Source organism: Mesitornis unicolor, unplaced genomic scaffold (genome assembly GCF_000695765.1).
Source record: "Mesitornis unicolor isolate BGI_N332 unplaced genomic scaffold, ASM69576v1 scaffold20409, whole genome shotgun sequence".
In the NCBI taxonomy this organism is placed as follows: domain Eukaryota; kingdom Metazoa; phylum Chordata; class Aves; order Mesitornithiformes; family Mesitornithidae; genus Mesitornis; species Mesitornis unicolor.
In genome coordinates, this window is record NW_010208207.1 from 17,157 (window position 1) to 33,804 (window position 16,648).

Consider the following 16,648-nt stretch of genomic DNA (forward strand, 5'->3'; position numbering starts at 1 on the left):
GTGCTGTTCAGTCAGACTGCATGTGGGATAGCGGAGGAGTGGAATCCTTCCTGAATCCACACAACTGGGCACGAGATGTTAGCCTTACAAAATGCTATTGTCACCAATGGACACAGATTAAGTGATTGCAGTAAGTAGGAAAATGCTAATTTAGAAATTAGCAAAAGCCATTAGCAGTTTAAAAACTTTACAAACTAAACTAACATACAGCAAGTCAACTTCCATGATCTTTGTAATGCTCAACGCGAACTTTCAGTAGGGAGGCTCTGCTGAAACGCTGCCATTGTGAGTGTGTTTTTCCATACATCCTTTTGTAACCTGCATTGCCTTCAAAAGGTACATGAACCAGGCAGTGGCTATTCACACTGAAGAAACAGGAAAAAACCAAACCCCCACCTCAGTTGCAGTTCTATATATACAGTACCTGCTGTTTCTAAAGCGATCCTATTGGTTCCATTCTTCAGTTTCCACACAATTCAAAAACGATGATTTTTCCTTCCACCAGTGCCCGCAGGGCTGCAGGCAGCAGGCAGGATTCCTGCCCAGGTGTCAGCAACACGAGCTGTTCCCAGAGCCTGTCGAACCAAGCGTGCAGGACAAACTGCACATGCTCAGTGCACCTCAAGAGTCTTTGTGTGAGTTTAAAGCCAGAGTTTTAAAGACATTCTCTCCTGTGACTGTACAAAATGTGCACGCAGATACTAAATACAGAGGCACAGAAATACAAAGGTGAACACGTAATACAATGTAAACACTCTGAACGAGATGGAAGTTATTTCTGAACAGCTGTTGGTCATGAAAACATTTGTGAGATACAAGGCACTGCTATGGAGGAGGCAAGGATAACAAAAAAGTGATCCAGTACTGTGCAGTTTTCCCAAAGGCGCTCAGCACAGTTCTCTCATGAAATACTGGAGTTTACTTGAGTTCCTCTTCCCATTATTCAGCCTCCTCCTGCTGTGAAGTCGGTTCAGGACACAAAGCAGGGCGTGCAGTGCCTGAAGTATCACCACGGTGTCCGTGACAAACGCAATACTGGAAGCGGGCGTGTGTCCAAACGCAGCCGTGGAACGTCTGAACGCACACCGAGTTCTGCAGTGCATCCACACATGTCAGTCCTGGAGCTGAAAAGACTCCCACAGTGCAGGTAAGGAAAGGACCCGACTGAAAATGCTTCATGGCAATTCCAAGTAAATCCTCACCTTGCTTCAAGAAAAGGTAGTCTTGTTCAGACTGGTGGTTACTGTCTTCTAGGAACTTTGCAGAACGTCCTTCTAAAACAAAATCTTCATCTTATCTTGATATGTAGAAGAAATAGGAATAGTACATACTTTTTTTTTTTAATAAAGTCCTTCACATAAGGAGGGAAATTCTAAGTCTTCACAGAAGGGAGGCAGTTCTAAGTCTGTTTTGATCAACTTTGTCACAGCCTCAGTTCAGACTCACAGCTTGGAATTTGGCAGTCTCCGTGCAAACAAAGTAAGTCCTCAGTTCTCCCTTGCCTTTGACATTAATGAGTCCCCTACATTCACATAAGTATCCCAACTCCTGTAGGATTTTACTTGTTTCTTCTGTAACCTTTGTGTGAAAAGAATCAGAAACTCGTCAAATTCAGATTATTCACACTTGTGAAAAATCCATAACCAATTAGAAATAATTTCTCAGCCATTCCAAAGCTGATCCATTTACCTGGATTTTCCCCAGCTCCCCCGTACTCTCCATTCGGCTCGCAACATTAACAGTGTTGCCCCAAATATCATACTGAGGTTTCCGGGCACCGATCACACCAGCAATCACAGGGCCATGATTTATCCCTTAGTATAAACAAAAGCAGGTGTCATTACCAAGTTGGAAGTTGTAGTATCTAGCTTACTTATTAGCAATAAGCCATGCGCTTCAGGGGAACAAAAGAAAGACAAAAACTTAACCTGGCAACACTTTTCTAGCTACCAGTGCTCCCACTGTTCTATAAATACTGGTACTGAGGCTCAGGAGATGTGAGGTGACTCATTTGTTGTAAAATGGGAAGTCCGAGAAAGAGCTAGGGCAAAGTTCATGCCAAAGCAAAATTCCTCCTTTTCTGCTTTTAACATAAAAACATTTGTGTAATGACAATAGCATCTTTAGTCAACAGTTAACAGGGTACTTCACTCTTCATCTATACCTGTCATTTTCTCCAGACTCATCCAGCTGCAGCCTTTGTACTGCTCCCTCCATTAGAAAAGCCCATCGGTGAAGGAGCTTGGTGTATTTTAAAAGCTCGAGTAGACAACGCTACCTCCAGCATTTTATAATAACCCAGACACCACGTTCAGTGCTGGGGGGAGCTCCATGCACTCAGCAATTTGACCTAAGTCATCCTACCTCATGTTTAATTTTTACAGAGCTGCAGAGCTCAGAGTCTTCACCTCCTGAACTTACCGATACGCAAGCGGAAATTGTTAAAGGAATGTCGGTTGATGCCATCCAGTTTACTCATCAAGGCAATTCCATATTCCACCATAATCCCAATGTGAGCATGCTGTCTTTCCTTATCCTGCACAATTCGCAACATATTAGTGATCAAATTACAGCACAGCAGGTTGTGTCAGGCTGCCCATCCAAACCAGTACCATTAGAGAATAAAATTACATTTCTGTGAGGATGGATCACTCATCCTCGGAACTGTACAGGACTGCACAGTTCAGCAAACATTCAGTCTGAATTTCAGAAACCACATTAAATTCAATTGGAATGGCCAGGAGGACACAAGCACGACATGACTGAATTTTAGAACTGATTTACATCCTTTAGCATTCCCGATGTAACTGTACATGTTTTGTACACATGACATACATATGTACATGCATCCTAATGTCATACACAAACCTGCTGCAGTGAAAGTGAGCCTGGCAACAGAAACTGGCCTTCACTCTTCTGGGTGACAAACAGTTTGAGACTCGGATCTAACACAGCCCTTGAGGATTCGCCTTTTGTGCCAGTTCACAAAAAGCTTACTGTCCAGTTCTGAGACGGCCTCTTCTCTGGCAGCTACTCTTTGACTTCCCCATTATTAGGACTATTCTGGTTTGCTTGTAGAAATTTTAAGCTACTGGTATCAAATAGGAAAGATGAAAAAAGTGTGTTGGGGTTACAGACCTAATAGCTACTTAGGAAAAGAAAATGGAACTAGGAGATACACAGTGCATTTAACAGAGACGATACACTTTCATAATCTTTTTCCACACTTCAGAAAGTCACTTTCAGTGATTTACCTTCTCTTTCATATCACATTTCATTCTGTTGCTCTCAAACACGCCTGCAGGCACCGACCACCGAAGGCAGATTTCAGAGACAACGTACCTGGTGGTTCTCTTGGCCTGGCGTAACACTGAGACCGGCTGCTGCCATGTAGGTGCTTCCAATGGTTTTTATTTTTTCAACACCACTAAATTTAGGTTTTAACAAGAGCTGTTTGAAGGGAAGGAAAACAGAGACTTGAGACTTTTAATACCATATTTCAGTGTGGGGTTTAACCAGAAATCGTACACTGTCTACAATGAGCATTATGCATCTTTAGGAATACTGTCAATCACACGAAGCTTAGAAAAAAAGCACTGAGTTTTGCCCAACGTGCTCATGGCAGAAATTCTCTCATTACTTCAGCACTTTAAGCACTGAAATTCAGGACTTTCAAACCATGCTACTAATGCATTAGATGGTATAACCGAAAAGCCTCATCAGGTGGGAATACATTTTTCAAGATTGCAAGGCTGAGCTCAGGTTATGACTCCAGTGTAACAGCTGTTTCCCCCTCTAATGCTCACAGATCTAGTGAAACTTTGGTTTTTTTCAGTAAATACGTAATCCAGTCCATTTTTGCGAGAAGCTTAATTACCTCATCAAAATCAGCAATGATTTCATTTAACAGCCGCAAGCATTCCAGGCCTTCTTTATTGACATCACATTCAGTATAAAACACCTTAAAATCTGGTACCGATGCAAACATGACACAGACACAGTCATAAGATTGATGGTACCAGTCCTACAGGAAAACAATATGTTCACACATTGTCAGCAGTCACCTTCCACCACAGGTAATCAAAACCATCATCATTGACTGTAACCAGCAATCAAATTACAGTTTTCCTGTGAAGTCAACAACAGCGCTTTACAGGCATCTCTTATTTTGTCAGGAACATTAACAAAGTTGACTTGACCAAGGAAAAGCTAAGAAATCTACGTATCCTAAAGATTCCCATCTATTCTGGACAGTGCCAGCATTCTGCCACTTACCACGGGAAACCAGCAATATCTATTCTGATGACATGCAGGCTGAATAAGATGGATGTCTTAAAATAAATACCATTATCAATGAACTTCCCACTGGGTTGTTACCGAGGAGATACTACCTGTTCCTCAACTAACTTCTTTAAGAAGGCAGCCTATCTTCTCTGGTAAAACATGGTCTTCAGAAAGCAGTAAATCCTTATTAAATATTTACCAAACTCAAACTGTGTCCCCAGGCTGAACTACCAATTCTGAAAACAGGTTTCAGAGACTGACACTAAAAGTCTGCATTTTTTTGAGGCCGTCTGGATAGCAGATTCATGGGTTTACAAAGGTCTTGGGATACAAACAAGTGGCAAAGAGTGCAGAACCTTATAGTCCCGTGTGCTTGTTGGCATGACGTCCTACATCACAGAAGTCCAATTCACCGTCCTTCCCACAGGAGAGATCAAACATACCTCATTTCGTTTTTCACCAATGAAATAGGCAGCGACGTGTGCTGGAAGTACATTTTCCAGCAAAAGCCTGTTAACGTTCTCCATCGTTTCAAACTGCTCATGTTCTTTTTTAAACTTATTCTTCCACAGACAATCCAGTCGACAGTAATAGTCAATCTGCAAAGGGATCAAATATGACAAATTAAATCCATACAATATCTCACTGAAAAATATTAGTCAATTTATTCAAAAAGTGTAGTAGCAATAAAGTTTATTCAAGGCCTTTTGAGCCTATAGTTATGAAAAATATGCTTTGAGAATGAAGGTCAGAAAAATATGAAGCAGTCAGTATGAACTAATGCCATTTGGGTATCACCAGGTGTATTTACCAAAATGACATTTTAATAATATGGTGATTACTTTTGTCTTGAATCACTGCCTTGATTTAAGATTAATATTGACATATAAATACAGCTAGAGCCAAACTGGAAGAATTTGAAAGTTCTGACTTCTACAATACAAACACTGTTGAATACTTTTGCAGTAAAAATTTTTGCATTATCTGTACGTGCAGGTACATTATCTACAGCTAAGTACAAAAATATTTTAAGAAGAGAAAAATATATACTGATTTAGTGCACAATTTCAATGAACAATACTTCTGCATTTTATTTAAATCAACTTGCTGCAAGTAAAAACTAACCTATTGCTTTTTAAACACATACCTGTTTTGCAAGTAAAATTAGGGTTATGTAAAACAGCACCAGATACAAATTAGTCATTATCCATGGCTGTTTGATGAAAAGCCTGAAAACAAGCAAGGAATACAAAGTCATCTCTATCCTCTAAGACAATCTGTATAAGGAAAGGTGGGAGGGATGGGGAAGGGAAGAAGAGCACAGCAGAAGAGGGTGTCTCTGTTCAGACATCCCACCAGTGCCACTGTTGGTTTGTGCCCGTGGCTGTCTGCTCATAGGTCCTACCCTAATAATGAGCAGGGATTACCATACAGTTCAGTGCATGAACTGCATTTCCATCATGACAAAATGGGTGCTGAAACCTTGTTAAGTAGCTATTGTAGTGAGACGTTCGAGTAAACTTGGCCTTATGTTAATGGAGCCACCTTAATTTCCACTGCACCGAGTTGCATCTTTCCTCCCCTAGCTGCCCCACAAATACACAGCCAACAGAACCTTGAAGCAGGAAAAGAAACTTTCTTATTTGTGGAAAGAAAGATGATAACAAATGAAAACCTGAACTGCTAAAGCAAAGACAGCCATCAAATCACACACGTATTTAGTTCCACACGAATCTGAAAGACCACTCGATTTCACAGTAAGATCAGTCCATCTTACACCTATCAATTCTAACAAATGCATCAACCTAAATTCTCATTATATGAGCAGCCTGGGATTAAGAGCTCATTTAGGGGTTTTTTTAAGCTGTGCTGACAGCTCAGTTACCTCTGCAAAATAAATTGATCCTAATCTTCACCTATGAGACTGAACTGAGAATCTGAGAAACAGACTTAAAAAAGAACAGTAAAACGCTTCCATGTATGATTTCTCTTAAGAACTTTCATGATTTCTTCAACTAGATCAGGTAAATTGCTGCTACTTTACAAAATACGTGCAGTTAGTGAGGTAAATAAATGAAGTTCACTGTACTATTGACTAGCAAGGTCTCACAAGCACAGCTTGAGCATCAGATTTCTAAGCAAGGCTTTTCTTTGTAGTTTAACAGAAGATCAGCCTTATTATGAGATTAATAGTCTGTCCCCTAGTCTTTAATGTAAACTGAGCTTCCAGAGATCTTAGAAGCCATATTTTTCAGAAAACACACACTATAAAAAAAACTGAACTGTGATTATGGTCTGATTTCCATGTCATTAACTTTACAGAAAGGTTTACAATGTCTGACTTGCATTATTTTGATATTTCAGTGTTCCAGTAAGTGTACAAAAATCTAAGCCCTCCTTTAATGAAACATGATTTTAATTATAAGGAACGTTACACTGCACTGGTACTGTTGTCATAGATGCTCCTGGTTCCATGCTGAAGGGTATTAAAAATGACGAGATATACGGTCACAGCAACGGACAGGAGGAGAACTTTGAGTTCGAAGCTCATTTGAAGAAACACTGAGCAAGCAATGAACCCCAAAATGCAGCAGTAAGCATAATACTGTAAAAGAAGAATTTAAAGAACAGTTGCATTATTTGGGCTTTATGCATAAAAGACTTTCAAACCATAGCAAACACTAGCAAAGTTCATAGTAATTGTAATTAAAACAAAAGTAACAATCACTTGGTAAATACACTTAAAACTTTTTTTTAATTGCACTAAAAGGCTGCACTTCACACTTTAATTTACTTTTTGAATTTGCTAGACAACAAATTTAAACTAAAAACATCACAGCAACATAGGCAGTGTCAGATCAAAACTGAAGTGTTGAGAATTTATCTTCTGAAGTCTATTACTTTAAGCAATTATTTACTTAAAGTTCAAGACTAACTTAAAGTAAGTTCATTATCCAGAGAACAGGCTCTGAACCAGCAACTCCAGCATTCTGGTCCTATTTCTGACAGTGCTCCTCCTTGGTTACCTTCAGCAGATACCACATTCCCATCTCCCACAGCTGTAGCACATGAAGACCACGATCCATCACCCAACCCTAGACACAGCTCCTTCCTAAGAACTTCGATGCAGATAAGCATTATCAAGCCAGGGCCTTTACTCCAAGGAATTACTGAGAGATCTCCCAGAGCAGTCCCAGGTCAGTGGTGCAGCTGGGTGCGTTACATCAGAGATGCACACATCTACCACAATTACAACCCTGAAGCCAAACCTCTGAAAAAGAGAACACTGACACAGCTCTGTTGGCCATTTAAGTCCTTTCACTATACCAAAACACCTGGGACATTGGCAAATACAGCTCTCATCTCCGATTCAAACATAACTATCATCCTGTTTCATTGCTTTTTCCTCAGAGTTTTAGGTCTCCTTTTAAGCCTGAAATTTCTAAAAACTGCAAAGCCATACTTTATTCAGCACATCAACAGCAGCTGAAATAAATCTTGATTTTATGAAGAACATTTCTGTTGTTGGATACCTAAAAAAACTGTGTTTTATACAGCAAAAGAACCTGCCAGTTGTCAGTAATATACACAATATTCAGAGATCTGGGTTTTAAAGTAACACTTATTCACTACTTACAGTTTCCTCAACGCAGGATTGAGTTGTGTTTCCAAAAGGCTGATTTACAGACATGGAAGAACAGAAATTTACCAGGTAAGTACAATGTCAATAGATGTGTGTCACTTCACATTGGTCACAAGGACTTGAATGAAAGGGTCCTCGCACAGCCTGAGCACGTCGTGCAAAAACATGTCCATCGTCTGAGGGACAGCCAGGCGACAAAGGAGCATCCCAAACATTTGGATAATCTCAAAATCGAATGCTACTTTAGAATTAAAGATATAAAAAAATGGAGGCCTCAAAAATAATCCTTTTGTGTAGTTAGTAAATGCTGAATCTATTCTTATAGAAATCCTAGAGAACACCTTTAAAAGGCCTTGAGTAACCAAAATAAGCCAAGACTTCAGCTTTACCCATGAGTACTCCAGACATTTGGAAGTCCCTAAAAGATGCACAGTAGAGACAAAGTTAATGCTAGAAACTACCCTTAGAACTGCCTTGTGGCAGAGTAAATCTTTCTGTTCAATGATTTAAAAGTTCTATCTTTATCAAAAGATATCAAAATGTTGTCATTCACCCACATTACACACACCATCCAAGACTCATTTCATTTTAATCTTAGAAATTAAGAGAGTACTCACATAGGTGGTAGCACACAGGTCATTTGATCCAGTAAAGTTTGCAGGTTTGTTTTTTTCAGTAGCCTTATTTATTGGGGAGAACAGAAAAACAAAACAAAAGAAAACAACAAAACAACCTTGTTAGCAGGTAATTTTAAGGTTTTTTTTCCTTCATATATTATACAACAAATCCTGATCTGGTTGCCCTTTCAGTGCTATTGCAATATAAGTGTTTAAATATAATGATATCCCAAACAGTTTTATTAAACATATACGCACACACAAGGAGAAAGAAGGTTAAAATTGCTAAGTAGTTACTTAGTTTTTTCTTTGGGATAGAGTTTCACACTATGGCTATGCTGATCTAACAGCTAACTGCCACAAACCTGCGGCGCTGACTCACCCCCCCGTTTCACCGCTGCTGTTCCTGTTTTCCTTCAGGCTGTCTCTGGTGGTGTTCACATGACACCACTGTGAGGCAATTCAAGGACCTAAGCCAGCAGAAAAAGAGCCCTACAAAAGAAAGCCAAGCATTTTCTGCAGTACAGCTTTCAGAATAAACTCCCCGTGGAATCAGAAGAGTGGCAGACCAAGCACACGGGATCAGAAGGACTTCCCTTTTCGTAGCTAGCTATCAGAGAGGTTTCACTGTCAACATGGCATGTCACATAAAGCTTGATTAAAAACAAAACAAAACACAGCAGAGTGGTCTTGAGCATGAGGTTACTCCAAAGGGTTCTATTTAAAATATACCTACCCCAGGTGCAACACAGTACTCCAACTAAAGTTAAAAGACTGAGTCCATTTACACCTTAGTTTAGCAGTAACTACCTGTCATGTCTTTGGTTTTCGGAGAGTCAAGCTATATTCTCCCCTTTCCCATCTGCATTATTATTATGAACTACTGCAAATAGTACAGTAAACTGCCCAAAACTTCTACCCACTGCAGCCATACATTTAAACCCACATCAAAAAAAAGGAAGACACTCTTAGTGATGATGGTTACAATCAACAGTAACTATGAATGCTATCTTAAAAGCAATTAAAGGTGATGTAAAATAGAACTCAAGTCTATCACATGAACTTGTAGTTCTGCAAACTGGGAATTTTTACTTTCAATCCTTTTACACGGCATCATGTGTTATCCTTGTGTAAATCCACCCATGTTGCGAATCGACATTAGGAAAGCAGCAAAAAGCAAGGTACTAGGAAAAGAATACAGGAAGTTACTTAAAATGTGGCTGTTACAATAAGTTCACAGAAAAAAGATAACGCAGTTACTTACCAAATTAAATATGGCTATAGTCAGCAAGGCACCTATAGTGATGACTGCTAAAGGAAGCCTAAGTAAAGGCATCGTTTCCACCTTTTCTGAGATAGCACAAAGAGGGCGCAGGAAAGGCCACTGTTCTGAGCAGCACCTCTGTAAACGAATTTGTTTGTGTCAGTAACATGGATAACACTTTGATGCATGGGAAGAAATCTTTCTAAATTTAAAATTTTCACCACAGGAGAGAGCCAAGAGTCTTCACTGGGATCCTAATCCAGAACTCTGACTCTAAGCATTCAGATTAAATTCAGAATAAATGCCTCATGCCTTTCCACAACCAAAAGCAGGGAAAATGCTTCCTTATTCCAAACGGACTGGGTGCTAAGATTTGCTGAATTTCTTCTTTAAAAGCTACAAAATTATGATCTGATTGAAAGTCCTACAGAAATATTAGAAAAAATACAGTGACAACCTATGTTGTACGTTTTAGTTGCAGAGCTCCTTCACCCTGGGTCTGGCACAGCACAGCTTTGATGAGCGTAAGTACCTCTCAATTCCTTTCCCTCTCCCACCCCTGTCTCCAGACGGTTCTTGGAATGGAGAAGGATTTTTTATTATTATTTTTGTATCACTGAACTCTGTCACTACGGGCTATCTCTATGTCACGATGAAACAGTGAATTTGGAATTTTAACAGCTATGAAAGTGTTGCCAATAAATTATTCATATATTTATAAAGTTCATAGGGCTCTATAAATGATTATGAAAACTATGAAATCTTGCATTCAAACTTATTGTGATTGTAATATTGTTTCCAGTATAGAAAATATCAGGATTTGCAACCAAAATTACTATTAAGGAGAAAAATAAATGTTAAAAACCCAACCTCACTCAGCAAGTGTTAATATCCTCCTCTTCCCTCCTACCGATCTATTCTGGCACCCAAATAATTCTGAATTACAGTGAGAACTTTCAGACATGAAAATCTGTTTCAGGCAGATTTTCTGATAACCTGAGGTTCAAGAGTCCTGTAACTCCAACTGAAATGAACAGCTTAATTCATCATCCTAAATGCTGGACCAACTTGCTGAATTACATCCACCCACTTTTGAAAACAGGAAACATTATTTAAAAAACAAAACAAAACAAAACAAACTACTTACCATACATTTCTCAGCAAAGCACACAAACAAAATGAGGACAATGATGACTGCAACAATGCCAAAGGAAATTCCTAGTTTTGCAGTTCTAAACAGAAGAGAAAGCATTAAACAAACCGGTGATAAATGAAAAAAAACAACCAAAAACCACCAAACAAAAAATACCCAAACAGACTAATGTTTGCTAACAGTGCTTCTCTAAATTTAAATAGTTTTTCTTCTAATAGCACTGGATGGCCATAACATTGCACAGGTTATTGTTGCTCTGTTGCACAAATGCTACTTTAAGATATTCTACTCCTCATTGACAGCCTGAACCACTACCTCACACAAACTACATGGAAACTGCACTCCAACAGCCATAAAACACTAATATGCCATAAACTTCAGAATTATCCAACATCTGCTTTGGCAGAGGAATGAGAAGCACAAAGCTCCCTCCCTGTATCTCTACAGGCAGAAAGATCACTGAGCACATTTTAATCATCCAATCCTGTTTCTGTTGCTCACTCAATGTGCTTGCGGCCAACTATTCTTATAAAATAGTATTTCTCACTTAACTGATGATCTCCCTGTGTGTACTGAGCAAACACAATATTAAAGAAATCTTTCTATTTTATTTTCAGAGCGATATGTAGGCTCTTACCCCAACAACAGGAATGCACTCCTTCAGTAAGAGGTAAATTAGTCCTAAGAGGTATATGTTTATTAAACGTACACCCTCAGGAACTCCAGAAGACGTGAAAGAGTTCTATGTACATGGCGTTCACTTTAGCTGTTGGTTAATTTGAATTATAAATTATTAAAATACACTTACTTTGGCATTATAAACATCTGTATCAGAAATATACAGAGGAACACGAAACTGGCACATGCGAAGTAACTCTTCAGTTTTAGAATAGGAATGGTGCGATACTGAAACACAGATCATAATAAACTTAAGGAGAATGCGAGGGGTTTTTTTAAACTCTGTTACATTTTTGTGATGACACATACATGCAAATGTACACTGTACTACTAAAAGCATGCACAGAAATAAAAGAGAACAAAAGAAAACCACCAAATAAAAGTCACTTGAACATCTGTCAAGAAAAATAGCCCAGTCCAAAGCATCATTTCAAACCTAGTGAGAAATCCACTAAGTGTGTAAATAAGCACTTCAATGATGCACGTATTCAAAACCCTTATGAGACACGCACAGAAGTAAATCTGTGTATAGCTATACATACACACCCCAGTAACTCCATACAGTACACCAGAGCACAGGAAATTAAAGAACAGTTATTCAAAGTACACTGCACCTAACAAACAACAGTATTACACTTGCAATGAAAAAAACCACAGAGAGCAAAGTATTTTCATTATGGATGCAGAAATACTTTTTTTTAAATTTCCTTACTTTTGAGAGAAGTTTTTCATGTAGCAGAGTTGCCAAACTTCTAGTAACTCCCTTTTAGCAAGAATTTTACCACAGATTAGAGGCAATCTCCTTGAATCTACAGAATTAACATTATCAAGGAAGAATGACCAACTCGAGCAAATCATGTCGTCCACTTTCCATTAACTACCAAAAATCTCTTTGGATGTGCAGTCACCTCCAGAATCCAGTTTCAGAAGGAAAACTGAGTTTCTGATACATCCTCATGCTGCTGGGAAGTGCAAATCAAAGACCCAAACGGATTATTTTGCTCTTACCAACCTCTTTTTCAAGACCGGGTTCTTTAAAGATCAGTGAAAGTCCACAGAAGCCATCAGACTTGCCACACCACGGACTGCATTCAGAGAGACACCAGTTACAAAACACGAGCAACAGACCAAGGAGAGCAAGCAAAAGCATCGTAATCGAGATGCCCCAGGGCACGGGGGGGAGAGCGGCACTGCTTTACACACATTCGGCAGTTCTGTGAGGTCTTTACTTTCACAGCACACCCTGAGCGGTCACATTTCTACATAGCTGACAGGCCCAGAACGCTCTCCAGACAGCAGCGGCTGCCACTTACACGTGAAACGCAACCCCAGACCTTCCCCGAGGCTTAAAAAGGGGAAGTACAATAGCAGATGTCAGAGATGGCTCACAGCCTCCAGAAACTTCCCGTAAATAATATCAGGCCCCTATCAGGAGTAGCTGAGGCACAGTGGTAACAGCCTTGCTATAATTTAGACGAAAGCGTTTTTCTTCTCAAATTCACTGTTTTACATTCAACAGGAATCTAAATACTGTATTTAAAAAAACTAAACACAACCACCACCAACATTGCCTGTGTTTGTCCACTTTGAAATGCAAATATAGATATATAAATATCTATAAATGCAAAATATAATGCAAATGCACCACCTGCTACTGACAGACCATTTACCTTCAGTGAACCAGGCACTACAACTAAATTATTACCCCCAAAACCGTGTTTTGATTTTATACATGGGCTTTGTTCAGGACTGCACCCCATTTCCTAACACTTCTTATTTTAATAAACAGAACACCAACATTCACTTCCTACACATCCAACACTGCAGTTCAGCTCGTTACTGCAGAGTCATAAGAAACAAGCAATAATTTTGATCTTCATAGTGCTACACTACATTGAACAGACAGACTAACTACTGGCTTCTTGCTACAACGACGCAGTAATACTCTCATCATATTCAAATTAAAAACCAAAAAGAAACTAAAATAAGTAAAAAATGAAGACCAAAAAAAGGCAAGACAAAATTCCGGTAACTTTTCATTTTTGAGAAGTAAATTTCATATCTAGACTTAAAATTGAGAATGCTGATTATTCTCAAAGATGAAGAAAAATTAAAATTGCATACTTAGTTGAACTGAGACCCTCAATCGTTGACATCATTTCATCATAAATATCTTCCTCTATCCTTCCCTTCTGAGATGAATTTCTGAGAACAAAATGAAGTCCATGTCACAAACACAGTTCAGAAGCAATGGCTACAGAGGGCCGTGCTTCCTCAGTACTCAAGTGGGGAAAGCTACCAGGGAGAAGTTAAACAGGAATGCTCCGAGCTGACGAACGTACACACCCATAAGCACTTTACTAAGTGTTTCTCTGGTTACTCAAATGATACATTTTTCAGGACAGTACTCTGATAAACTGAGAGAACGTTTCACAAGTGAAAATCATCTCTTTAGTTAACTCAGTGGTACAGGTACCATTGTAAGCCATTTCTACATACAGTGCCAGTATTTTATTACACTACAATGGCATACATTAGTACTACTAATCAAAGACATATCTAGTAAAATATAATATATATTTACTTATAACATTATGTTAAACTGTATTTATTTTGTACATAACATTTACAAGCAAACCTAGCATCTGTAAGAAAACTAAAAGCTGAGGTAGCACAAGCAGTTACAATCCATCCATGTATACAATATATGAGGTGTTTTCATTTGTTTCCCACTGTTCTTTTCTCACTTCCCTCCTCTCCTCCATCCTGCTACAGCCCATGAAGCAGAACGCAGCCTGACTGACGGGGGAGCCAGTACGATGAAGGGGACAGGGGAGCTCCTTTTAGAGTCTGCTAACAATTAAAAACATCCATCGAGGAGCCTTTTAAAGGCCAACGATTTACCTTGACATTCTAATCCAGGAATACCATACACATAGTGATTAATCAACAAAAGATCCCATGCTTACACCACATGGAACTGCAAAAGGAGCACAGGATCACATTTTTGTTTAAAAAAAAAGTACTTGACAAACCTATCAGAAGTTCTCTGGCGCCCAGTGGAACACAAAGGTATTTCCTAAATCAAATAAGGAATTGAGAAGTTACACAGTTAATGGCAAACAGCTACTGAAAATAAACTTGAGGAAGCTGTCAAAAACATTTTTATTCACAAATAAAAATCAAGAACTATTCTCAAATAAAAGCCTACAAAATCAAACCTTTTCAGCAATGTTTTCTGCTTTTGCACATAAGCATTTTCTGATTAAAAAAAAAGTTAGAAAATAATTGAACAGATCTTCCCAGTTATTTTTCTCCACACACTGAAATATCAGCAGAGGCAAGTAGACTGGAAACCACTTCCACAGACCTGAATGGATGGATACTTAATTGAAAACTCACTACAGCTGTCTACAGATACTGTAGCACATTTTGCTGTGCCTCCAGGAGCAGACCTAAAAGCATGCACATCTCCTCCTTTCAGCTTTCAAGAAAGACAGATGGAAGGAAAAATGAGTTTCCTTAAATTTTCAAATCTGAAGAATTCTTAATCTTAACAATTCTTTACTGATAAAATCCTGTTGCAGGCAGAGCATGTGGAGAGACTGTTTATTTTCTATACATTTTAAGTCAATGTTGAATGCATCGGGAGGCTGGAATAAATTATCTTTTCTCCAAAACTACCTGTAGCAAGCAGGACCGCAAGATGGAAAAATATAACGGAAAAAAAAGGATAGTTTTACTTTGAAGGTTTACTATGAGTAGCGTGCTAGAGATTAAGCAGAGTTTGAACAGTGTTGTGACAGGAATAGTTGCTGCACAGATACTTTCTTAGGTCTGTTACCAAGAGCAGTAGCAGAAATTCAGCCATAAAACCCACGTCAGATTTCAAGTTTCACACCATAGAGCGTTTGCAGTTGTAGGCTGACCAGCATTACTTCAAACCTCACCTTTCTTCGCCTTCCCTGTGAACTTGAAGAGTCACTGCTCACACTTTCTCTGTGGTTCAGGTGGGCAAAGGGCCTGGCTGCTCCCCAGGACTCTAAATATCGGGTCATCCGAACGGATGCTCGCATCTTCAATCCATCATTAACTCTTGTTTTAGGAAGATGATTATTTGATAGGCGCTGTTTGGACTAACAGAAAAAACACACTCATTTAGAAAACAGAAAATTATACAAATTACAAAGAAATGAAGCTCAATGTACTTGGAGTAGTTTAGCACTATAAAAATCAAGCTATTTAGTAGGACTAAAGCATATGTCAGCAATGAGTCAGCCAACCTCAATTCCTTTATCTCATTTAATTAATGTGAACTAAAGTAAATCATGACATAATGAATTTGCTTCAGCTGACTTTACAAGCCTTCACTTGTAACACTGCAAGATTCAAAATTCCTGTTTACGATTATGCGAGAGATCGCAGGATCTTAGAAACAGATACAATTTCCTCAGAGTCAGCACAACAGCAGGGGAAAACAATTTCCAATTCCTGAACCAAGGCGTAACAAAACAGTAGCTGGGAGAAGATCCCACAAATTACAGACTCGGCATTAGATTATATCCCTACATCACAGGTTAAGAGTCAGGCAGTATACGCAGGGTGCACAGCGATACCCTTGTGGGTCTTAAGAGGAAGCTAAAAGGTCAGAATAAACTGATACAGCAATGACTCGTTATTCTCTAACATTTCACAGATATCTTCAAGTGAGCAGGAATCATTTTAATAGGTTTAGATCGTCATTCTGAGAGTATGTGCTGTGTACACGTGGGGAGGTTGCAGTGTTGAGCACATAAAGCATGCAACAAAAATACAATTGAGTTCTTGCTAATTATAAGTGGCTCTATACTGTTCCTTTCTGTAAAGATCCCGAAGGAAAGAAGTTTGTGATTTTCCTTCTTTATTTTTTGAAATCTTTTACTCATCAACCACAAGCCAATTCAAAATAGCAATACTCCAAGTGTTTGCAGTTACCAGGCTCTAACAGGGCAACCAATGGCTGCAAAAAA

At 39.0% G+C, this 16,648-nt stretch overlaps 1 protein-coding gene across 1 annotated transcript in view; it reads right to left on the reverse strand.

Moving 5' to 3' along the window:
- Positions 1–1,431: 1,431 nt before the first annotated feature.
- Positions 1,432–16,648, reverse strand: part of ADCY7 (adenylate cyclase 7) — a 29,911-nt gene continuing 14,694 nt past the window's right edge. Inside the window, exons 10-24 of the mRNA XM_010192421.1 lie at positions 15,590–15,775; positions 14,675–14,718; positions 13,764–13,844; positions 12,652–12,724; positions 11,770–11,867; positions 10,956–11,040; positions 9,809–9,946; positions 6,720–6,889; positions 5,432–5,513; positions 4,728–4,883; positions 3,878–4,024; positions 3,343–3,450; positions 2,422–2,536; positions 1,690–1,814; positions 1,432–1,578 (exon numbers count right to left, since the gene is read on the reverse strand). Coding sequence (XP_010190723.1) covers positions 1,432–1,578; positions 1,690–1,814; positions 2,422–2,536; positions 3,343–3,450; positions 3,878–4,024; positions 4,728–4,883; positions 5,432–5,513; positions 6,720–6,889; positions 9,809–9,946; positions 10,956–11,040; positions 11,770–11,867; positions 12,652–12,724; positions 13,764–13,844; positions 14,675–14,718; positions 15,590–15,775 — 1,755 coding nt within the window. The remainder of the gene's footprint in view (positions 1,579–1,689; positions 1,815–2,421; positions 2,537–3,342; positions 3,451–3,877; positions 4,025–4,727; positions 4,884–5,431; positions 5,514–6,719; positions 6,890–9,808; positions 9,947–10,955; positions 11,041–11,769; positions 11,868–12,651; positions 12,725–13,763; positions 13,845–14,674; positions 14,719–15,589; positions 15,776–16,648) is intronic.